Source organism: Myotis yumanensis, unplaced genomic scaffold (genome assembly GCF_028538775.1).
Source record: "Myotis yumanensis isolate MYYU_CA2020_CCGP unplaced genomic scaffold, mMyoYum1.0.hap1 SCAF_2, whole genome shotgun sequence".
NCBI lineage: Eukaryota > Metazoa > Chordata > Mammalia > Chiroptera > Vespertilionidae > Myotis > Myotis yumanensis.
Genome location: NW_027223753.1, coordinates 102,346,181 through 102,371,913, shown reverse-complemented (window position 1 = coordinate 102,371,913; position 25,733 = coordinate 102,346,181). Strand labels below are relative to the sequence as shown.

At 41.5% G+C, this 25,733-nt stretch overlaps 1 protein-coding gene across 4 annotated transcripts in view; it reads left to right on the top strand.

Annotated features, from left to right (window-relative positions):
* Positions 1 to 25,733, top strand: part of GK5 (glycerol kinase 5) — a 174,065-nt gene that overhangs the window by 31,820 nt on the left and 116,512 nt on the right. For all 4 annotated transcript variants that reach the window (XM_070405897.1, XM_070405896.1, XM_070405895.1 and 1 more), the window contains exons 2-4: positions 6,369 to 6,462; positions 10,230 to 10,305; positions 24,386 to 24,479. In XM_070405897.1, coding sequence (XP_070261998.1) covers positions 6,369 to 6,462; positions 10,230 to 10,305; positions 24,386 to 24,479 — 264 coding nt within the window. The remainder of the gene's footprint in view (positions 1 to 6,368; positions 6,463 to 10,229; positions 10,306 to 24,385; positions 24,480 to 25,733) is intronic.

Here is a 25,733-nt window from a genome sequence, read left to right as displayed (position 1 = left end):
CCCACTGAGTGTGTCCCTTATGGATCTGAGGAGTTGTAATCTGGCTGGTCCCACTCTGACCACTGGGTACACTGGCTCTTGGATTTAAGGAGGTGTTAATTTATCCTCTACCTGAGGTTACCCAGCAGGAACTATGAAGAGATCTGCAGATTCCCCTTCCTTTTTTGGAGTTTGGAGGTGCCCAGATGAGGCCCAGCTGTGAAGCAATGCAAGCTGCTGTGGGGCCTTGGGCCTTCTCTTGGAAGTTCTGGGTCTGTCTGGCCCAGCTGCAATTTGTTAGGTAATTTTCAGGTTGCAAAGGGCCAGGGCATTCATATGCAAAAGCCTCGGCTGCAGCCTGGGTAGGGTGGGGTCTCAAGGAATCAAGCCACTATGGCTGATCCTCAGTCCTGCCCTAAGGGGCCACGCATCTCAGTGTCCTGGTAATTGCTGCAAGCACCTCTGAGGGAAAGCCGCCCTCAAGTTCCGAGTTCTGCCTGCTGCCAGACAGTCCAGTTTCTCCCCGTATGAGTCCTGGGTCCCCAGAGACTTCCTGGAACTGGAGTTCAGAGTAGTAGGGAGCTTGTGACTCCCTCCCGATTCAAAAAGACAGCCACTTCCTCAGATGCCAGCCCCTTTCCGTGCGCGCGCGCGCGCTCGAGCCTCCGTACCTCTGCACTTCCTCAGCTCCTCTGAGTCTCAGTGTGCTTTTCTCTTTCTTCTAGTTGTAGAATTTCCACTCAGCCAGCCTTCCTGTAGTTCTGGATGATGTCTGTTTTGTCTTTTCGTTGTATTTTTGAAGTTGTTGTGGGAGGCAGCAATTTCCAGTGTTTACCTGTGCCGCCATCTTGGTTTTGTATCAGGTTTATTGATTTGTGGATATTGTACCATCCTTGCATCCCCGGGATAAATCCCATTTGGTCATGGTGTATGATCTTTCTGATGTACTTCTGGATCTGATTTGCTAGGATTTTGTTGAGGATTTTGGCATCTATGTTCATGAGGGATATTGGCCTATAATTCTCTTTCATTGTGTTGTCTTTATCTGGTGTTGGTATTAGGGTGATGCTGACTTCATAGAATGAGCTTGGAAGTGTTCCTTCCTCTTGAATTTTTTGGAATAGTCTGAGGAGGATAGGTTTTAGTTCTTGCTTGAATGTTTGGTAGAACTCCCCTGTGAAGCCATCTCGCCCCAGGCTTTTGTTTGCTGGGAGCTTTTTGATGACTGCTTCAATTTCTTCCATAGTTATCGGCCTATTGAGATTTTTAGAATCTTCCTGATTGAGTTTTGGAAGGTTGTATTTTTCTAGGAATATCTCCATTTCCTACAGGTTGTCTAGTTTGTTGGAGTAGAGTTGTTCATAGTATATTTTAACAATCCTTTGTATTTCTTTGGGGTTTGTTGTTATTTCACCTCTTTCATTTCTGATTTTGTTTATTTATGTCATCTCTCTTTGCTTCTTGGTGAGCCTGGCTAGAGGTTCATCAATCTTGTTTATCCTTTCAAAGAACCAACTCTTGCTTTCATTGATGTTTTGTATTGTTTTTTTGGTCTCTATGTCATTTATTTCTGCTCTGATCTTTATTATCAGCTTCCTTATGCTCACTCTGGGCTTTTCTTGTTGTTCTCATTCTAATTCTTTGAGTTGTAGAGTTAGATGTTTTACTACCATTTTTTTTTTTTTTTTGAGGTAGGCCTATAGAGCTTTAAACTTCCCTCTGAGGACTGCTTTCATTGTGTCCCATAGAATTTGGATCGTTGTGTTTTTATTGTCATTAGTTTCCAGAATGTTTTTAATTTCTTCTTTGATCTCATTGGTAACCCAATCATTATTTAATAGCATGCTATTCAGCTTCCAAGTGTTTGAGTTTTTTGGATTGTTTTTATTGTAGTTTATTTCTAATATTATGCCATTGTGGTCTGAGAGATGCTTGGTATGATTTCAATCTTCTTGAATTTGGGGAGACTTTGCTTGTGACCCAACATGTGGTCTATTTTTGAAAATGTCCCATGTGCACTTGAGAAGAATATATATTCGGTGGCTTTGTGGTGAAATGTTCTGAAGATGTCAATTAAGTCCATCTGATCTAGTGTGTCATTTAGGATTGCTGTTTCTTTGCTGATTTTTTGTCTAGAGTATTTATTCAGTGATGTCAGTGGTGTATTAAAGTCCCCTACTATGATTGTATTGTTGTCGATCTCTCCCTTCATATCTTTCAGGAATTTATTTTTTTAATATATTTTTATTGATTTCAGAGAGGAAGGAAGAGTGAGATAGAAATATCCATGATGAGAGAGAATCATGAATTGGCTGCCTCCTGTAAGTTCCCCACTGGGGATCAAGCCCACAACCCGGGCCTGTGCCCTTTACTCGAATCAACCCTGGTACCTTTCAGTTCACAGGCCAATGCTCTATCCACTGAGCCAAACCGCCTAGGGCTCCAGGAGTTTTTATGTATTTGGGTGCTCCTGCATTGGGTGCATATATGTTTATCAGGGTTATATCCTCTTGTTTTATCAATCCCTTTAGTATTATGAAGTGGCCTTCCTTATCTCTTGTTATGGCCTTCACTTTGAGGTCTATTCTGTCAGATACAAGTATTGCTACCCCAGCTTTTTTTTCATTTCCATTTGCCTGAAAGATATTTTTCCAACCCTTCACTTTCAATCTGAGTCCCTTGTTCTGAGGTTGGTCTCTTGTAGACAGCATATATATGGGTCATGTTTTCTTATTCATTCAGCCACTTGATGTCTTTTGATTGGAGCATTTAGTCTGTTTACGTTTAAAGTTATTAGTGAAAGGTACTTGTTTATAGTCATTTTTATTTTTGTGCCTGTGTTCCTTCTTACCTTTTTATTTCATCTTTTTACAGCATTTCTTGCATTGCTGGCTTCGTAGTGATAAACTCCCTTATCTTTTTTTGTCTGCGAAGCTCCTGATTTCCCCTTCAATTTTGATTGATAGTCTTGCTAGATAGAGTATTCTTGGATTCAGTCCTTTGCTTTGCAACACTTTGTATACCTCCTTCCATTCCCTTCTAGCTTGATGTGTTTCTGTTGAGAAATCACTTGATAATCTGATGCGGGATCCTTTGTAGATAGCTCTCTCTCTCTCTTGCAGCCATTAACATTATCTCTTTGTCTTTAAGATTTGCCATTGTAATTATGATGTGTCTTGGTGTGAGTCTTCTGGGATTCATCTTGCTTGGGACTCTCTGTACTTGTGTAACTTTTTTATTCCCAATATCCGGGGAGTTTTCTGTCATTATTTCTTCAAATAGATTTTCTAATCCTTGCTGCTCTTCTTGTCCTTCTGGCAGCCCTTTTATATGTATGTTACTTCGTTTTGTGTTGTCCCAAAGCTCCCTTAGGCTCTCCTCCTGCTTTTTCATTTTTTTCTCCAGTTGCTGTTCAGATTGAGCTTATTTCTCAACCTTATCTTCTAACTCACTAATTCGGTCCTCTGCTTCTTCTAGTAACTGTTGAAATCTTCCATGGTGTTTTTTATTGTAGCTATATCACTTTTGATTTCTTCCTGATTCTTGCATAGGTTGTTGATTTTCTCATCCATTGGTGTAAGAATTGTATGACCATTACTCTCAATTCATTTTCAGTCATGTTGCATGCTTCAGTTTTACTAATTTCCTTTCTTGGTGACTCCTCATTTTCTTTCTTCTGGGGATTGTGTCGTCTCCCCATTCAGACTATCACCAGAGGGTTCAAATGTTGAGTTGCATGGGCCTGGCCCGTGTGCAGTGGGAGCTTTGCACCACCCGAGTGTCACTGAAGAGCTCTGACACCAAGACGTGTGGCACTCGTGGGTTGGTGCGAACCGGGCTTGCCCAGGGTCAGCGTTACGAGCACTCAGTGTGGCCTCGTGCATGCACCTAGAATCAGGGACCCTGCCTGCACCACACTGAAACAGAGACCTCGCTGGCATGTGCAGAAAATCAGAGTCCCCGAGCACAAGCCAGGAGTCAGAGTTCCCCTGTGCCTGCACCAAGAATCGAGTATCAGAGTCTCTGTTGCTTCGTGTGGCCTTGCGCTGAGAATCAGGGTCCCTGTGTGTGCATGCACCAAGAATTGGAGTCACTGGCTCTTAGTGTGAATGCACTGTGAGTCAGGGATCCCAGGCCTACGTGATAAGAAACAGAGTCAAGTCACTGGTGCTCAGTGCTGCCTCCCACCCAGAGAATCGGGATCCAGGTCAGCTTGGGGGACTGGGTTGCACAGTAGCATTGTGTCGGCAGGAGGTCCACTCCTGCACTGCGGAAAACAGACTTCCGTGTGCTGCTTGCCCAGAATCGAAATCAGGTGGCACTTCTGTCCTGTGTGGGCTTCGGGTTTGGTCGCCTGATTGCATTGCGGGGAACAGATTCCCAGTGTCCGCATGCTCCCAGGCTCAAATTCCTGTAGCAGGGCTATGGCCTGTGCAAGGGGCAGGTTTACCAGTTACTATGGCGCTGCCAGTGAGCCTGTAGGGAGGGGGATAGGCTCTGTGACTCACAGAAATCTGCGGCCGGGATGTCTGCATTTTTGGTGTCTGTGGGTCTGTAGCTGTGGTCTCAGGTCTCTGTCCCCAGTGGCTGCAGGGTCCTGGTTTATGTCTGAGACCAGACTGGATGGTGCTGAGGCCAGGATCCAAGTCTCAAGCAGCTCTGTTTCTCAAGATGGCGTGGTCTTTGTGCCTGCGCTGGCCGCCCCGGAGTGTCCGTGCTGGGAGCGGGAGTGTCCGTGCTGGGAGCGGGGCTCCGCCGTCTAAGACTGCCCAGTTTGGCAGCCCCTTGGAAGACCTGCAGAATCTAACTGTCCCTAGCTCATACACACACACACCACACAGGTCCACACACTCCTCTATCACTCCCTCACGCTCTCACACTCTCTCCCTCCCTACCTTCCTGCCAGTCGCCATCTTCCTTCCCCTTCCTAAAATTTTTTTTATGTCTTCTATTTTTTTGCTGAGACTTTCTGTCTTTCCACTTGTTTCAAAAGAATTTGTTCTTCTTGGAGCTGCTTTAAAACCCTTTTCAGATATCTTCTGTGTCATCTTGGCATTGGTATCTATTGATTATCTTTTCCTGTCTGAGTTGAGATTTTTCTCTTCTTTTATATACCTTGTAATTTTGGATTGTATCCTGGACCTTTTGAATATTATGGTTTAATACTCTGGATCTTGTGTAAATCCTATGATGAATGTTTGTATTTTTCTTGTAGCAGGCAATTAATGCAGTTGGGCTCAGACTAAAAATTCTGACCAGCCTTCTGTGGACTTTGGTTTCAGTGTTCTGTTTTCACACTTGGAAGTACTGTTTGGATATGCCCTGTGTATGTGCCACCCAGTGGTCAAGTGGTCTGCCCCCTAGTTCTGATCTTAACATCTTTGCTTTGCTGTTTAGGATTACATTTTCACATGTGCAGCTTTGAGGTGAGCCTAGGAATTTATACACAACTTTCTGGAATAGCGTTCTCAAGCTCCTTTCTCTCTGAGATCTTCCTAGAAAGCTGGAGCTTCCATTACACTATTCTGCCAGGCATTTCCCATATCTGGGGGTAGGCATCAGGAGCATAGAGAGAGAAAAAAGTCATGGGGGCTCACATTACCCTTTTGGACCCACAGCTCCCTTGATTGGAGAGAAAGCTTTATCCCCTCAGTACTTTAGGTGTTTGTGGTTACTGAGGCAGCCACCGGGTTAGCCTGGGTACAAAAGTGTAGAGGCAAGGGGTGGGGGAAAGAAAAGAAATATGGGGGCTTTCCCCCATTCCCTCTGAGTGTTAGCCAAAAGAAAAGTACTTCTCTTAGGGTATTTACTGCATCCTCGTTCCCACTTCTGGTTTTCAGGCTGCCTTGAGTCCAGGTCAGGGAATACTAGAAGAAAAATAGGAAACTTACCACCAGTCCAGTGGTACTTGAATTCCTATCTTCTAACCCTCTCCACCTGCCCCAATATACTTTCTTGAGTCCCCATATAGCTCCTCCATACATTCTGCCCAGCTTTTATATCTGCGTTCAATGAGAGGGACAAAGTGGAGTATGTTTGCTCCAACATAGTCTGAACCAGAACTTGGTATGTTATCTGTTAATTTTTGTTTTTTAAGTGTCTGCCTCTTTTTTTATTGCAATAACACGGCTTTATTGTAGAAATCTTAGAAAATAAAGATAAACTTGGAAAATAAAGATAACATCTTCTGTAAACTCATAAACTGAAGAAAACTGTTATTTTGGTGTATCATCCTTTCTTATTTCGTATACTAGTAAATATTTTTTTCCACTTTAAAAATAAATTAGATAATCAATAAAAATATTAGTGATTTTAACAAGTAATCTTAAGACCCAGATACTGCTGACTTGATCTTATGTTGTTTATACTAAATCTTGTATTTTCCATAGGTAGTAAGTCTTTGTCCTCAAATTGGCTGGGTTGAAATTGATCCTGATGTTCTCTGGCTTCAGTTTGTTGCTGTAATAAAGGAATCTGTCAAAGGTAATTGGATTTATGAAAATAAAAATAGTAAAGTATATTTTGTTTGTAATAAGAATTTTCCTCGAGAGTCTGTAGAATTTTGTGGGCTTCCTAGGTTATACACATATAGCATTTTATTGGGGTCACAGTGTCAATCTGTTTTGACCAAAAATGTCAAGGCAAACAAAAGTGTTACTTCTGGGGTTGGAAACATACATTTGGTTAGAAACCAACTATATTCCGAACATGAAAGAAAAGGAAAGAGTTTGTGAAGACAGAACAAGGTGGCTTCCAAAGAGTTATATGAGCTGCTTTGAAAGAACTGTGACTGGTGCTGGCAAGCAGACTTACACTATGCTGTACATGACTAATTGCATATGTCTATTGCTAGGTGAAAAGTTTATTTTTTAACAGCGAGTTCAGTGATGTAGAGCCAGGATGTAGCCATTTGGGTTAGCCCAGTTCAAAAGTTCAATTTCACGTGGTGAGTGTGAGCTAGCTTAGCTTCCTGGAAGCCTTCTGGCTCCATTTTAGATTGCTCTCTTGACAATTTCAACTCCATTTTTTTTCTGTTTCTCTTTCACAGCAGTTTCCCAGTATTTTTTAGGAGACATTGCAGTTCATAGTAAACTGCTTTCTCAAGGAATGGAAACAGCAACTCTGCCCTCTGGTTTGAGTTTTTTCAGCCATAGTTTAAAGGCTCACATTCTGTCTTTATTCCAGGTTGCAGCTGGTGCCTATTTGTTTTCCTATTGTGTACAAAATGCCAGAGGGTTATAAACAAAATTATAACACACAGTTCCTGCTGTCAGGAGTTACACTGAGTAACCTTTATTATAAAATACTAGAGGCCCGGTGCATGAAATTTGTACATGAGAGTGGGGCGTCCCCTCAGCCCAGCCTACACCCTCTCCAATCCGGGACATCCCTCTCACAATCTGGGACCGCTGGCTCTTAACTGCTCACCTGCCTGCCTGCCTGCCTGATCGCCCCTAACTGCCCCCCCCCCCCCACCAGCCTGATCACCTCTAATTGCCTCTGCCTGCCAGCCTGGTAGCCCCTAACTGCCACCCCCTTGCCAGCCTGATCACCCATAACTGCCTCTGCCCACTGGCCTGATTGCCCCTTACTGCCCCCCTGCTGGCCTGGCCGCCCCCAACTGCCCCTCCCCCCTACCAGCCTGGTTCCCTCTTACTGCCCCCCCCGCCAGCCTGGTTGTCCCCAACTGTCCCCCTCTGCCAGCCTGGCTGTCCCACGCAGCCTGCTGTTCAGTCGTTTGGTCGTCCCTCACTAATCCCCCTGCCGGCCTGGTTGCCCCATGCAGCCTGCTGTTTGGTCATCTGTCAGTTGTTTTGGTTGTGATTGCCCCTGGCTTTTTATATATTAGGATGTGTTTTTTTAAAATTATATTTTATTGATTTTTACAGAGAGGAAGGGAGAGGGATAGAGAGTTAGAAACATCGATGGGAGAGAAACATCGACCAGCTGCCTCCTGCACACCCCCTACTGGGGATGTGCCCACAACCAAGGTACATGTACTTGACTGGAGTCGAACCTGGGACCTTTCAGTCTGCAGGCCGATGCTCTATCCACTGAGCCAAAACAGTTAGGGCTGTATTAGGATGTTTTTTTTTGTTTTTTTTTTAAAATATATTTTATTGATTTTTTACAGAGAGGAAGGGAGAGAGATAGAGAGTTAGAAACATCGATGAGAGAGAAACATCGACCAGCCGCCTCCTGCACATCTCCCACTGGGGATGTGCCCGCAACCCAGGTACATGCCCTTGACCGGAATCGAACCTGGGACCCTTGAGTCCGCAGGCTGACGCTCTATCCACTGAGCCAAACCGGTTTCGGCGGATGTTTTTGATTTTTCTGTGGGGCCTCTCCATTCAAAGTGCTTTCCTGGCTGCTGCCATGGTCTGAAATCTTAGCTCTTTAAAAATGTTTTCAGTGCCACTCTTTTAAAGAACATATGAAACATGTCTTGTAAATGTAAATCCTGAAAGGTCTTTTACTTTATTTTTCTGGCTGAATTACTTTTCACCTATTTGGTTTGAAATATTTGAAAACCTGTAAAATTTTGCACGAATAGTACACTGAATACCTATATTCAGACATGTTTTGCAGTGTTTACTGTATCTCCTCTACAAACTTTTTGGCTGATTCATTCGAGGGTTGGTTGTGATATAATAACAATATCCCTAAATATTTCAGCATTATTTCCAAAGAAAAGTAGTATTCTCCTATATCACCACAGCCAGGAAATTTAACATTAATATGGTGACAACTGATGGACATTCACACCAATTTAACACCAACAGGAATCCCCATTTTGGGGTACTGTGAGGAAGGAAACTTTATTTAGTGCAAAACAGCTCAATTGTGATACAGCAGGGCTGTGAAAATAGCACAGGAGTGAGGCATCTGTGGGCCAGGTGGCCCTGGTACCAGGCTCCTTTCTGGCTAGACAGCTCTGCAGGCAGGCAGCTTAGTGCAAGCTTCTCCCTAAAGTGCAGTTTGCATGAGAGGGCCCTGTGTAGAAATGGCTGCTAGGTTCTGTTTTTTAAAATTTGAGTCCAGTTAGCCATCAGGAGCCCTTCTTATTGGGTGTCTTCCTTCTCAGAGTCCACAACAGTATTATTTTCTAATGCTTATTAGATTCCAGTATTCCCCTATTACCTCAGTCATTAACAACTTTTGTTTTCAATCCAGAATCTAACCTAAGATGAGGCATTGCATTTAGCAGTCAATCTATTTAGTCTCATTTAATCTAGAGCATGTTCTTTGTGACATTGACAAGTTTCCAAAATTACAGACCAGCTTAGTAGATTGTCCTGCATTTTGGGGTTGTCTGATTACTTCCTCATGGTTCAGGTTAAGAATTTTTGGGAGGAGTAGGGGATGTTTTGTCTTTCTCAGCTCAAATTGAAGTTGTCTTTAATTTGCTCAATGGGATAAATGCTTTTTTAAAATAACTTCACAAAAAACTTGCTATATTTTAAGAAATTTGGACCAAAAAACCCCACTATGTTTTTGTTTATATCCTAGCATCTGTTCATGTGGAAAATAAGATTTGAGTTTCACTGGGGATTTTCCTTTATTGCCATCTACCAACTTCTATTATGATTGATCATTGCTTAAATTGAGATCCAATATTTTAGTATTATCAAGAAGAAAATATAATCTGACTTTTAATAGTGTTTGTTTTTTTCAAACATTTAAAGATGAAGGCCATTTTGTTATTATTGGAATATGGCCATTTTCCCTTAAGGGAATCATCTTAGTAATGCTCTCTTTATTAATGCCAAATGTGTTATTAGAATGCCAGGTAGGGCCCTGGCCAGGTGGCTCAGTTGGTTGGAGTGTTGTCCTGTACACTGAAAGGTTCAGGGTTCAATTCCTGGTCAGGGCACATACCTTGGTTGCAGGTTCAATCCCTAGTCGGGGTGCATACGGGAGGCAGCCAATCAATGTTTCTCTCGCAGATTGATGTTTCTCTCTCTCCCTTCCTCTCTCTCTAAAAAAATTTTTTTTTAAATTTAAATGCCAGTAGGTACTGGAAATATCAGAGGAACACTTTGTAAAGTATATGATTGCCTAACTACTATGCTGTACACCTGTAACCAGTATAAAATAATATTGAAACAATAAAAAAAAGAAAAACAATGCTAAACCTATATGTTTTTCTTAAAGATTATACTCAATAATTTCTTTTCCATACTACAATTTATAAAGAAAAATTTCATTGACTTTTAAACATGTGATTTATCCATCTTTATTTTCAGCTGCAGGAATAGAGATGAATCAAATTGTTGGACTTGGCATTTCAACACAGAGAGCAACTTTTATTACGTGGAACAAGTAAGTGTGATAAGCCTTCTGTTGCTGGGTTCATATCACAGTGAATACCTCTTTTGGGAGTTTCAAGTTTGTGAATTAAGAACAGTTTTGTTTTGTTAAGAGGGATGAAAGTAAGCCTACTCTCTGCCTTATTAAAATATATTCCTGCATGTCACCTGGGCTTGACTTATATAAAAGAATAACAATAAAAAGACTGTTGCTGTTATTAAAATTATCCATTTCTTTACTTTGGTGTGAGTTAGTTTTTCAAACAAGCCTTGATTGAAGACCTTAAAAATGAGTTTATACCTAAAAAGATTCAGGGGAACCTGACAGACTTCAGAAACACATGACTATGACTATGGTTTATATTTTCATTGTACTTCAAATTTCATATTTAAGTACATACAGCATAAGAAGTATATATAGATTAAACATGGTTATAATATCCTAATAGCTACCATATAGTGAATACCTGTGATAGTATTCAGGTTCCATTATCCTTGCAAAGAAACCTGTTATTTTGGTAATTTTATAGAGAAAGAAATTGAGGCTTAGAGAAATAAGTAACTTGTTCAAGCTCACTTAGTAAGTAGAAACAAGATTCCAAATTATCTTTTTACCCCAAAACACATGCTCTTTCCTCTACTCCTATTTGCCTTCAACATGTGTTTCTTACTTTGAAAATAATAACAGAAACACTGTAAATGCTTCTTTGTTACAAAGCACTAGGCTGCAAAGGGCATCTTGAGCTTGGGGCAGTGAGGGAGATTACTGGTGGGTATGGGGCATGGGGGAGGTCTAAGAAATATAATGAGGGTGAATTCATAAGGACTTGGCCTTGAAGTCACTATTAGGCAAGAGGAAGAAGTTCAAATTTAACAGGATTTCTGGCTTGATGTTTGGAAGGATATGATAGAGCTTGTAGAGAATATAAGACAAAGAATGAGTTGGTGATGAAGGTGGGTAGAAGGGAACATGATAAGGTGTTTGGCTTGGGAACATGTGCATGTAGAGATATCCTAGAGGTGGTTAGAACATTGCCCTGGTTTAAACTGATGCATGTCTCATCTCCTCCAGATAGGTGCTCGTTCTTTCACAGCATAATGCTTCTCAGGTTGATCCCTATATCTGTAGTCCCCCTGAAATTTTCCCCCCGCCCCCCCAACTCCCCACCCAGTGACTTGGGCATATCAAGTCTTAAATAGGTAATATATTTTTCAGATGAGAAATAATGAAGTAAAGTCTTCAGTGTACTGTGTAGATCAGAATTTCTACTAGTGAATAGTGGCAATATTGACATTTTAGGCCTGATCATTCCTTGTTGTAGGACTGTCCTGTGCATTGAAGGATGTTTAGCAGCATCCCTGCCTCTATTTACTAGATACCAATAGCCTCCTCCTGCAGTTTCTACAACCAAAAATGTCTCCAGATACTGCCAAATGTCCCCTGGGTGGGGGGCAGAATCATTCCTACTTGAGAACTGTTGACGTAGGTGAAGTCTAGAGAAGTAGGTGAGTTCTCTGGTGGGATTATACATAATGGATAGAAGAGAAGAAGACTGGATTTGGACAATGAGTCACTTTGGGAAGTGGATGATATGGAAATAGAGGCAGGATAGTGTTCCTAGGGAAAAAAACTGTTTGGAAGTATAATGAGTGGTTGGATTTGGAAATTAGGTCATTAGCCACAGAGATTGCTTTCATCAGAACATGATTATCGGGTCATTCATGACATGAAGCTTAAAGTATTAGGAAGCCAAGTTTTCCTGTGGCAGTCATCTCAGTTTTGGGAGAAATTGAAGAGCCACATTCCAAGATAGTTCACTTTTCTTACTGGTGTGGCTGTTGGAGAAGGGTAAGATTTCTTCCTAAAACAATTAATTGGGAGTTTCTTCTTGGCTGTCCTTCTTTGAGATGTTTGTAGTCTTTCAAGAGTTTTGGAAACTTTGCTTGTACGAACTGAAATACTGAATATTTAAAAAAACAAAAACAAACAAAAATGGGCACAGAAGGCCTTGTGCTTCTTTTATCTTGAAACTAGAGGCCTGATGCATGAAATTCGTGCAAAGGGCTCAGCCCTTGCAACCGCGGCAGCTTGCCTTGGCCCTCGCAGCTGTGGCTTCGTCTGGAAGGTCGTCTGGAAGAACGTCTGGCTGTCTGGTCTAATTAGCATATTAAGTTTTTATTATTATAGATAATGGAACCTTTTCTGCTCCCTGGGCCCTGGGGAGCCATTGTGCCTGTAATGCTGGCAGGTTCTACAGGCTCCCTGACATGACACTTCTCATTTTTTGAGAGAAAAAGCGGCAGACTGAATCTAATATATTGTTCATCCCAGTCCCAGCCAGCACCTTTTCTTCCCAACTCACTGTCTTCTCCTGTGTCCACAGTATGTTCTGTGTCTGTGGCCACAGAAACAGTATTTTCCTTATAGATGCTGTCAAGAAGTCTAAACTTTGAACTTTCTTTTTGTTTTTCTCTTTGTGCCCTTTCCATCCTACCACCTTCTGATGCCAGGAAACTTGTTATTTATTCACTTTTCTTCAGTTCTTGAGTTTTTTGTTTTTGTGTGTGTTTTTTTCAAATTCTTTAGGTTAAATTTTTTTCAATACATTTAAGCATGTCCTCTTTCCACTACCCCCACTTACCTATATTCTAAAATTACTCTAAATAATATCTCCTCCATTTTGGTTGCTTTAAATTTCTTTTGTTTTAAAAAAAATTCTTAAGCTGTTTTGTTTCTTCAGTCCTCTGCCTCTCAGGGAGGCTTCTGCCAGCTAACCTCAGATCAGGGTGTATACCAATTAGTAACATAAGCTGAGAGTCCCAGGAGCCAGGGTTCACTCAGCACTGGGCACTGAGAGGGAGGATGGCACTGTGCTGGTTGCTGAACTGAATGTAAAGATGAATAAGAATGCCAGCTCTCAAGGCAGTTATAGTTTCATAATACAAGTCCATAAATTTTGTAGTACTTATGTTAATGGCTCTTACTAATTACTTATGACACACAATACATTAAGAGCCACAGAATGCTATAATGTGTTAAGAGGTTTAAGGCAATTCATTTATAATATTGCCATTCATGTTTCTCCTTAATTTCTCCATTTACTATTGGCAGAGATAAACCTAAATTACTACTCAATGAATATCAGAATATATGCTACTACTTGAGCTCAGGATTCCACATAGTCATCTACTGTGTTATGAATTAATATGCTACTTTCATCTTGTATCTTCTCCCTGCTGCACTAGCTGTAAACATATGATGCTTCATGCTGCCTTGGAAACTTGGAACATATAATGCATTTTGTTGGGAGTGTTCACCCTCCTTGTTTTTTCTGACTCATCCTTCAGAGCGCAGTACCATTTTCACTTCTCAAAGAAGCTTTTCCTGACCCCTGAGTAGTCAGAATCTATCTTCCTGTTAAATATACACATGGCACCCGTGTTTCTCCTTTAAAGGACTTATTCCTGTTTTAAGTAGGCCATTGTATAATTATTTGTTTGACTTCCCTGGTAGAAAATATATTCACAGGGGCAAAGATGAGATGTCTCTCTGTTCACAGCTGTGTCCCAGCTCCTGGCACATATTGCTATATAAATTTTTGCTGAATCAGTGATTAATAATAAGATTCAAGTGTATAAATAGCTGCTATTGTAGAATGGATCCAAAGAATCATATATCAATAGATTTAATATCTGTTAAACACAATCTGATAGTTATTATTGGTAGAGAACATTTTTTCATTTATCAAATACCTCTTTGGTATCTGGATCAGGTGGTGAGAATCTGAAAGTGAAAAGACTGTGCCCTCAGGAGGCTCACAGTCTAGTGGTAGATACAGATGTGTACATTACATAGATAGTTGGGGTACAGCCTGATAGATGTCTGCCCTGTAGACTGCATTATACCTGGCAATGAAAGAGCTGGAGGGGAAGACTGAATAGTGGAGAAGAGGGAGTTAGGGAAGGTTTCCCAGAGGCACTTAAGCCAAGTGTTTTTTGTTTTTGTTTCTTTGCTAAGCCTCACCTGAGGATATTTTTTTCCATTGATTTTTTTCTTTATTTTTTTTAGAGAGAGAGTAGAAAGGAGGGAGGGAGGAAGAGAGAGAGAGACATCGATGTGAGAGAGACACATAGATTGGTTGCCTCCCGCACATGCCAGAGATGAAACCTGTCCTTGACTGTAAATAGAGCCTGTGACCCTTCAGTCCATGGGCTGATGTTCTAACCACGGAGCACCGGCCATGGCTGGAACCAAGTCTTGAAGGAAAAATAGGAGTGTCCTAAGTGGGAAGAGCAAATTACTGGCAAGGGCATGAGGAATAAGAGACTGGTATGTCTGAAGCATCAAAAGTACTTTGGAAATTAGGGTTGAAATAGGGATGGTGCCACGCCCCAGCATTGGCCTCCTTTCCTACTCTGACTCCACCTCTGACCACCCTCCTCTTGTCCTAGGCTCCAGCCACATGGGCTTGCTCTCTGTTTCTGGACCACTCCACCCTGGCTGCTACATTTGGGAGGAGTGGCTTTGCACCTGTTGTTCCCTCTGCCTGGATCTCTCTTACCTGAGACTTATGTCTTTCTCATCATTCAGACCCTACCTCCAAGATCACTTCTTCTAAGAGACCTTCCATGACCATTTTACTTTCCCATCACTTCGTTATTTTATTGTTTTCATATCACGTACTATGTAAAATTTTTGTTTGCTTCTTTGCATATATATTTATTACATCTCTCTGACAAGTAAGAAGTTCCATGAGTATTGGGAATTTTGTCTGCCCTGTTCTCACTGGGTACTTCACACCTAGGACAGTACCTGGCACATAGTAGGCACTCAAATCTGTGAGTGATTGAGGTGAAACTGGAGGTTCCCAGGTTGTAGTAAGAAGTTTGCCTCTTATAAGCAGTGGGAAATTATAAAAAGATGCTAAGCAGGAGAGTAATATGACCAAATTGACATTTTAGAAAAAATATTCTTGAAGCATGGTGGACAGTGGATTTGGGGAGAATGAGACTACAACAGGGAAATCTCTTTGAAGGCTGTTGCTTATTCAGGTATCTGATGTCATATCTGAAAAGGTACCACACCCCCAGTTACTCTGTTCCTTTAGCATAATCTTATATGAAATAATATGTTTATTTACTGATTTGTTTCTATCCCCATTGGAATATAAGCTCCAGGGATATTAAGAACCTTTCGCCCCGGGGGGGAAAAAAGGACACTTATGTAATACCCTTTGTAATACTTTAAGCGAAAAAAAAAATAATAATAATAAAATAAAAATAAAAATAAAAATTAAAAAAAAAAAAAAAAAAAAAAAAGAACCTTTCGCCCCAAGTTTTTGGCTGAAGCAGCCAAAGGGAACCATGAACTCAGGTGTGGCACGCTAGAGAAAGCAGTAGCAGGTTTAGGGCAGACATGCTGCATTTGAGATGACGTGGGGCAGTCTCAGGAGACAGGAGGAGGGCAGCTATTTGTGAGGGAACGGAACTGAAGTGAGAGGCTGCCCTGTAGGTATGGATTGGTGAGTGCTTCTGTGATGACTGCATTCGTGATTTTTCAGGGAGAGCAGCTTGTTAAAAAGAGGAGACCAGGGATGCAACCCTCAGCAAACACCAGCTTTTAACTGGCAGTCAAAGGAAGAAAAGTCTGCAAAGGAAACCAGTAAGGCACTTAGAGGTATGAGGAGATGCAGCACAGTGCTGTAACAGAAGCTTAGGGGAGGGATGGTGGAGCACTATTGCAGAAAGGCCACATCACACTGAAAGGGTCCTGTAAACCTGAGAGCTCTGGTGACCTTACTGAATTGTACTTGGTTGAGGTACGGGGGGGTGGGGGGGGGATGAGGAAACATTGAGGGGCTCAGCTAGGTGGGGACATCTGGGGTCAGGAGAGATGTTTTTGGTTCTGCTTCAAAGATGAGGTTAGGTATGTTTAGAGAAGAAAGTTGAAGGAATATTTGATTTAATGAAGTGATGGAAGAGACAGGAAGGCATGGAAAGAGAGCACAGGTGGAGACACCAGCCTTCTGCTTGAGAGGAAAGATTTCCCTCTGAACCAAGGAAACTGCATGATGGCTGCAGGTATAGCTGATGGAGGAGTGGGAAGTTGAGGAAGGTAATTTCAGTGTTCTGATTTCCTTGATATTTCTAGGGCTTGAGAAATGAAAATTTGGAGATGCCATTTGTGGGGAACGGAGAAGAAAGTAATGTAGGACAAGAAACGAACTTTTATCATTTTAAGTGATGTTGAGAGCATAGACAAGGTTGTATTCCATAAGTGTGAAATATGGTACCAATTTACAAGGATGTATGACTGTTCTCCAACCCCTCTCAATGGTTCTGGTACTAAAAGTGGAGAGAGAAGATCCCAGGTTAGGAGTTGAAAAGGTTGTTAACAAGGGGCATCATGCAAAATAGTGAAGTATGAAGTTGGAAAGAGAGATTGGAATAAACTATCTCAGAACTCTGGAACCTGATTGACTCTTTTAACAACTGGGGGAGTGCTGGATGAAAGTAGAGGCAGCTGTTCTTAGGTATGAGAGGGCGTGTCCTCCATTCCTCAGCACTGTTGCGGGTGTGGGGAAAGCAGCCCACATCCCTGGAGCAAGTGGCTGGTGCCAGGGCAGACATGGGGACCTTGTCCTATAGAAATGTCCGCTGATATAGTTGGATGGATTGGCAGTGCCCTACAAGACTGGTTCTGATGCCTGCTCCAACTATGGCACTCTCAGCTCTCTCAGCTGCAGCGACTTCCTTAGGCAGCATCTGTTGGACGATTTAAAGACCCATTACCTTTATGGGCACATTTGGAGCCAGACATTTAAGAAAATAGTTCTCAGGTCACTAGCTGATCACAGAGATAACAGAACAGAAGTTTCAGACACTTCATTGACCACACAACAAGGAATATACACTTCGCAAAAATAGTTTGGAAAGGTCACAAACTAAAAGCTCCAGCTCTCAACAGGGAAAAATCAGGACGGTTGGGGTGGGAAGGCAGGTTCTGGAGCACTGGCTGACTTAAAGAACTGGTCATGACTCAGGAACGTTGGACAGATTGACCTATTAAAAACTAAAATGATACATTAAGGTATTAAATTACACATAAATAGTATAATTTAAAATTATACTACTTAGAATCCATGACTTCTTATAACCACTTTCAGCACCCTTAATTACTGTCTTTCCTGTAAACAGCACCTCTCTGTATTTAGCCTCACAAGTTATTACAGCAAGGTGCATTTTTATATGTTAAACTAACAAAAGGAAAAATCAGTGTGTGTGAGATTATCACAATGTTTCACTCATGCATTGCTGTCATAGTCTAGCAATTGATTTTTGGTAAATTTGCCAAGACCAGGCCATGGGGAAAGAACAGACGATGCTGAGAAAACAGAATATCCACATGCAAAGAAATGAAATTGGACTCTTACTTTATACCATATATAAAAATTATTTCAAATAATGGATCAAAGACTAACCGTAAAAGATAAAACTATTAAACTCTTAGAAGAAAACATAGAGGAAAGTCTTTATGACCATGGATTTAGCAATTATTTATTTTTTAAAAGTTTTATTTATTAAGTTGATTGTGGTGACATTGGTCAACATGAACATATAGGTTTCATGTGTGGATTTCTATGTATAAGATCTGTATATTGCACCATGTGCTCACTACCCAAAGCCAAATCTTCTGTCTCCGCATATTACAACCCCCATCTTCCCCCACCCCCTTCCTTCTGGCAGCCACCACTCTGCTGTTTGTGTTCATAAGTTTCAGTTTTATATCCCACATGAGTGAAATCATATGGTTCTTAGCTTTTTTCTGTCTGACTTATTTCATTTCACATAATGTTGTCAAGGTCCATCCATGTTGTTGCAAATAGCGCTATTCCATCCTTTCTTATGGCTGAATAGTACATCTTCTTTACCGAGTCCTCTATCATGGGACACTTTGGTTGTTTCCATGTCTTGGCTACCGTGAATAATGCTGCAATGAACATAGGGGTGCATATATCTTTGCGAATACATGATTTTGAGTTTTTCAGGTGTATACCCAGGAGTGGGGTTGCTGGGTCATATGATAGCTCTTTTCTTAATATTTTGAGGAATTAGAGAACATTTTATGGGCTTGACGCCAAAGGCAAGGGAGGTAAAGGCAAAAATAAATGAATGGGACTATATTGAATTAAAAAGCTTCTGCACAGCAAAAGAAACTGACAACAAAAAAAAGAGACAGCCAACCATGGGAGATATTTGCAAATAGTAGCTCCAACAAAGGTTTAATATCCAAAATATATAAAGAACTCGTAAAACTCAACACCAAACAAACAACCCAATAAAAAAGTGGGCAGAGAACCTGAAAATACATCTCCCCCACAAAGACATACAAATAGCCAATAGATATATGAAAAGATGTTCAACCTCACTGGCAATTAGGGAAATGCAAATCAAAACTGCAATGAGAGATACCACCTCACACCTATTAGAGTGGCCATTATCAACAAAACAAGCAGAAATAAGTGTTAGAGAGTTTTTGGAAAAAAGTAACCTTCATTCACTAGAATGTAGTGGGAATGTAGACTATCAGTGATTTCTTAAATGACATCAAAAGCATTGCTTACAAAAGAAAAAATAAGTTGGACTTCATCAAAATTAAAAACTTGTGCATCAAAGAATACTATTAAGATATTTTCATCTATTAATGATGGTTAATTTTTCTTTAATTTTCTTAACTATTAGAAATTTTCAAAATAGAAAATTTATTCTAGATTTAATCATAAATAAGAATAAATAGAGCTGGAATTATTTTGACATAATGTGCAAATTGAATTTTAAAAATGTATCTGAGAAAATTCATAGTCATTGATATCTCAAATCTGCAGTTAGATTTCTAAAAACCATTGCAGCATATAATATGGAAGGTGTATGTTTGGTTTTTAATTTCACCTAAGATTGAGGACTCAAACAATAGATTCACTTCTCTGATTTTTATTGATGATAGTGATGACTGGATCACTGAATGAGAAGGAAGTAACATATTTATGAGGTAGGTGAATGATGTGATTCCCATTAATAAAGGTGAAAACAAAACAAAAAGGAAACGAGAGTGAAAAGAAAACTCACAAAATGGCAGAAAATATTTGCAAAACCATGTATTTCATAAATAATGTCCAGAATATATAAAGAACTCCAAAAACCCTCAAACAATCCAATTAATAAATGCACGAAGGACTTGAATAATATACAAATGGTTTATAAAACATATGAAAAATGCTCAACATCATTAGTGTTTGGGGAAATACAAATCAAAACCACAATGAGATATCACTTTATACCCACTAGGAAAAAATCAAAAATAACAACTGGTGGTGAGGATGTGGAAAAATTGGAACTCTTGTATATTGGTTGTGGGGATGTAAAATAGTGCAGCTACTGTGGAAAACAGTTTGGCAGTTCCTCAAAAACTAAACATAGAATTACCATATAATCAGCAATTCTAAGTAAACACCCAAAGGAATTGAAAACAGATCCTTGTACAGCACATTTATGGTGGTATTACTAACAGGAGCAAGAGGGTGGAAGCAATCAGAGTGTTTAGAAAATGTGGTAATGGCTATATAGCTTTGTGAAATGTACTTAATGCCATTGAATTGTGCACTGAAAAAAATTTTAAAGGATGAATTTCATGTTATGTATATTTTACCACAATTACAAAAAAAAGGCAAGTTCTTAATAAAAATGATAGTGCACAGGACTCATGAAAGTAAGTAAGCCTAGAAGGAGTTCATAGGAAGAAAAGGGAATGTTTGAGGGATTAAAGATTGCAGGGTGTTTGAAGGGAAGATATTTAGGGAGTAAAGATTGAGAGAACTGAAACATAATGATGTGCCACATAATGATGTTCAGTCAGAAACAGACTGGTATACAATGGTGGTTCCCTAAAATTATAATGGAGATGAAAATTTTTCATTGTTTAATGACGTGGCAGCTTTCATAACATCTTAACAGAATACTTCCCTCATTTGTTTGTGGTGATACTGGTAGAAACAAACCTTTTGCATCACAGTTTGGTAAAAATATAACACATACAATTATGTACAGTACATAATATTGATGATGATAATAAATGACTATTTTTCTGTTTTGTATACTTACTTTTATCATTTTTAGAGTGCACTTTTTCTACTTGTAAAAAAAGTTGGTTGTAACATAGTGTGCTGTGTTAGCCTGCAGCAACCCATACATCTCCTATTTACTACATCTCTTAGTTGCATCATTTTCTCTTGTGCTTGATTTAATCTTGTGTTGTTTTGTACAATGTAAGCATATTATGCTTATAGTATACTAGAGGCTCAGTGCACGAAATTAGTGCATGGGTGTGTGTGTGTGTGTGTGTGTGTGTGTGTGTCCCTCAGCCCAGCCTGCACCCTCTCCAATCTGGGACATCCCTCTCACAATTCAGGACTGCTGGCTTCCGACTGCTCGCCTGCCGGCCTGCTTGATTGCCCCTAACTGCTTCTGGCTGCCAGCCTGATCACCCCCTAACCAATCCCCTGCCAGCATGATTGATGCTTAACTGCTTCCCTGCAGGCCTGGTCACCCCCAGCTGCCCTCCCCTGCAGGCCTGGTCTCCCCCAACTGCCCTCCCTTTCAGGCCTGGTCCCTCCCAACTGCCTTCCCCTTCTGGCCATCTTGTGTTCACATGGGGGTGGCCATCTTGTGTGTTGGAGTGATGGTCAATTTGCATATTACCTCTTTATTAGATAGGAAGATAGGATAGGCTTGCTTCTTGTAGTACAGGCTTGTAGCTGAAGAGCAGTAGGCGATACTATACAGCCTAGGTGTGTAGTAGGCTGTAATATCTAGGTTTGCGTAAGTGCACTTGATGTTTGCCAATGATGAAATCACCTAATGAAGCCTTTCTCAGAATGAATCTCCATTGTTAAGCAGACCATGACTGTAACAGTGAGATGTGTTGCCTGATGTTTTGGAATGTTAGGATTTCAGTGGTCAAATGCTTCCAGTTAATACAATTGAGGATGTGACCATGGGTGTGCACTGCTAAATATGAGTAGGAAATGACAGTCTTGAGAATTGAACATGAATAAATTCACACAGGAGAGAGGGTAGAAAGCAAGCCTGAGTTGGATGTTGAAGATGAGTAGATGTCAGTGGTTGATTTGTAGGGGACTCAAAGGAAAAATTATTTACTTCTACTCTATTTCTTTGTTGTGTATGCTTATGATAGTATTGACCCAGAGTTTGTTGAATATCTTTTACTAGTCAAATTTTGGTAACCCTAGTAGGTTGCCAGTGGCTAAGTCAATCCTAAAGTTGAGAGGTGTAGAAATGGGCTCAGGCACTATTTCGGCTCTTCTGTAGGCACAGAGGTTTTAATCTGTGTACATCAAGGTAAGTACACTGAAGGGGGAAAGCACTGGCCTCTTTATTTTGCTTTTAAAAGTGAATAAGTGGGGGGGCGGGTAGGAGAAGGGGAGGTAATCAACCAAAGACCTTGTATGCGTATGTGCATAACCTATGGACACAGACAATAGGGTGGTGAAGGCCTGGGGCTGGAGGTGGGAGTGGACTGGAGGGGATCAATGGGGGTGGGGAGGGAAGGGGACATACGTAATACTTTCAACAATCAAGAATTATTAAAAAAATAAGTTAAAAAAAGTGTATAAGCAAGTCGTTAAAGGTCTTTTCATTACAGTAGTTTTATTTTATTTTTTAGAAATGTACACATTGTAGTGCTTCAAAAAGAATATCTTTTGGATAGAATCTGATTAAAATGTCATATTCTGAATCATATAATGATTGTTATAAAGTGTTTTCAATTTCAAAGAGAAGAAGCCATTTGGAAAGCCCATCTAATTAAATCCTACTTTGAAAGTAGTTTGGCCTCTAATTTTGTTTTCTCTTGTGGCAGATCTTTTATATAATACTAGAGGCCTGGTGCATGGATTCATGCACTGGTGGGGTCCCTCGGCCTGGCCTGTGGGGATTGGGCCGAAACCAGCTCTCTGACATCCCCTGAGGGGTCCCAGATTGTGAGAGGGTGGTTCTTGGGTGATGCATCTCGGAATCGGGCTCCCTCTTCTCTGATTCCAGGTGCATCACCCGAGAACTGCAGCTATCAAGTCACTGCAGCTTGGCAGCTTCTGTGTTGAGCATCTGCTCCCTGGTGGTCAGTGTGTGTCATAGCTACCAGTTGGAGTGTCTGCCCCCTGGTAGTCATTGCACGTCATAGCTACTGGTTGGATTGTTGCTTAGGCTTTTATATATAGAGATCCAGTGCACAAAATTTGTGCACGGGGGGGGGGGGGGTGTCCATCAGCCTGTCCTGCGCCCTCTCACAGTTCAGGACCCCTAGGGAGATGTCTGACTGCTGGATTAGGCCCGATCCCCCCCTCCCTGATCCCCCTGGGGATCGGGCCTAATCCAGCAGTCAGACATCCCTCTTGCAGTCTGGGACCCCTTGCTCCTTACTGCCCACCTGCTTGCTGCTCCTTACTGCTCCTTAGCGCTGCTGCAGAGGCTGCTGAGGTGGGAGAGGCTCCCGCCACCGTCGCTGTGCTTGCCAGCCATGAGCCCTCTTCTGGCTGAACGGTGCTCCCCCTATGGAAGTGTACTGACCACCAGGGGGCAGCTGCTGCATTGAGCTACCAGTTGGAGCATCTGCCCCCTTGGGGGGATGTCCAACTGCCAGTTTAGGCCCGATCCCTGGCTCCTAACCACTCACCTGCCTGCCTGATCCCCCTAACTTCCCTGCCTTGCGGCCTGGTCTCCCCTATGAACTTTTTTTAAAAAATCTTATCCCCTACACAATTGTATTCAACTTCCTTATTGGCTTCTCCTTCTCACACAATTTTTCTCTCTCCTTTATGTAACACATTTTCCTACTGACTCATCATTTATAAACTTTTCTTTCCTCCTTATTTCCTACTTCTGTTCCATCATCCTTCTTCCCATCTTTCTCCTACCCTCCCTCCCTCCCCACATTCCTTCTTTCCTTTATTTTTACCCTCCCCTTTTCCTTCCTTCCCACCTTAATTTTTTTCTTCACTTCCTCCCTTAGACCCACTTTGCTCCCTCCCCCATTTCTTCCTTCTTCCCATTCTCCTTTTAAACTCTACTGGCTCCCCTTTAAAACTTTTCTTCCCTCCCTCTTTCTCTCTCATCCTACCTTTCCCATACATTCTTCTCTACTTCCACTGTTTTAATATCTATCTATCTATCTACCTGCCTAATTATTCACTATCATTTATCTTTTTTCTTTTCTGACTCCTACTTTTTAAATCTGTCCCCAGTACACAACTATACTTGATTTTCATTATAGCTCCTACAGTTCACTCATACATCCTCTTTCCTTCTTTAACTCTGCTCTCTACTGGTTCCTTTATAAAGTTCTTCCCTCCTTCCTTCTCTTCTTAAGGCTTCCGTTCACGGGGGTCTTAACCCCAAGCCCAGGGCTCAGCCCCGGCCAGGTGTTTTCTGCCCCCGCCCTCCCCACTGCTGTCCTGCTCCCATTCCCTGCCCGGGACGCCTGGCCCAGCGAGGTGGCCGAGGCCCACATGGCCTGGGTGCTGCTGCTGCCAAGAAGCAGGAGCACCTCCGCCCAGAAGGCCTCGGACCATCCACCACTCCGTCCTGGACCCGTGGGTGCCAATGGCCCGCGCTGGGGGCCACTGTCCTCCTCCTGTGTCTCTCGGGGCTCCTGCCCCACCCCTTGCCAGGTGCATCTGCTCTCCCCACCCCCTGTGGTCACCACCCCCTCCCGTGTGCACCCCCGCGTTTCCTTCCCTTTTCCATTTCTGCATCTTTTTCTCGTTCCTTTTCTGTATTTCTGTTTCTCCTCTCACCTGTCTCCTTGCAGGCCTGCCTTCCTCTCCCTCTCCTTTCTTACCCCCTCCTATCGTATCCTATCCTACCCTGGGCCTTGCAGCTGCCTGAGCAGAGGGCGGGGACACAGCCTGCTGATCTGGTTGTGATGTTATGGTGTAACAGATAATTTGCATATTTCTCTATTAGTATAGATAGTCTCTGATTTATATTGACTTTCAAAATGTTGTTTTCATTTTTCTTAGGAAAACGGGAAATCATTTTCACAACTTCATTAGTTGGCAAGATCTGAGAGCTATTGAACTTGTAAAATCTTGGAATAGTTCTCTTATAATGAAGGTAATATTTTTCTTCTCTGCAATTGGATATTACTGGTTTTCCCTGTAAATACCCTTTAACTGTAGACTTAATTGTATAATCTCATACCTATGCTGTTTTTGGACATTATACAAGAATACACACATGCACACTACCAAACCAGTAAATTTAATAATAGTTATCCAAAAGTGTATGTGGTAGACTGAAGTGCTTAACAACTACACTTCAAGAAGTCTTGAGGAAGATTTGAGGTGGACTAGGGATTCATATGCTAGTGAGAATTCACGTTTTCATTCCTGGAGAAATGGAAAAAATACAGACTATGCTCAGAAAAGATACAGCAATGTCCAAATTTCATCATCTTTTGTTATAAAAGTGGAGAATATATAGTAAGATAGTCAACTAGCTGACTGCCATATGCTCTTAATATAACACCTGGCACATAGTAAGCAAGTGATGATGACAGACATAGTAGCATCCACACCATCTCACTCCTGGGTGGGGAACTGAGTCAGGGGAAAGAAAATTTTCCAGCTCGTCAACTGTGGTGAAACTCACAATATTTGGTGTTATAATGAATGTTGCATATTGATTATTTTAATACTTCAAATGCCACAAAGTTAGATGTCTTCTCAGCTAGGGTGCCCACACCAGCCAGTGCAGGGGGGAGTGTCAGGAGCACCAGTTTTACTTTTTAAGTATTTGGGGACATTAATTTTATATAAAAACAAACATGAATATACTATAGAATATGACAGCAATGCATGAGTGAGACATTGTGATAGTCTCACACACACTGATTTTTCCTTTCTTTTAGTTTAACATACAAAAATGCACCTTGCTGTAATAATTTGTGAGGCTGAATACAGAGAGGTGCTGTTTACAGGAAAGTGGTTATAAGAAGTCATGGATTCTAAATAGTACAATTTTAAATTATACTATTTATGTGTAATTTTATACCTTAATGCAGCGGTCACCAACTGGTGGTCTGCGGACCACTGGTGGTCTGTGAGGCCCGAAAGGTTGGCGATCGCTGGTTTAAGGAAACCTTTGGAGCAGAGGTTGCCAACTGGTGGTCCATGAGGTCTGAAAGGTTGGTGACCACTGCCTTAATGTATCATTTTAGTTTTTAATAGGTCAATCTATCCAACGTTCTGAGTCATGACTAGTTCCTTCCAGTACTATGCTGAATAGGAGTGGTGAGAGTGGGCATCCCTGTCTTGTTCTTGTTCTTAGGGGAAATGGTTTTAGTTTTTGCCCATTGACTATGATGTT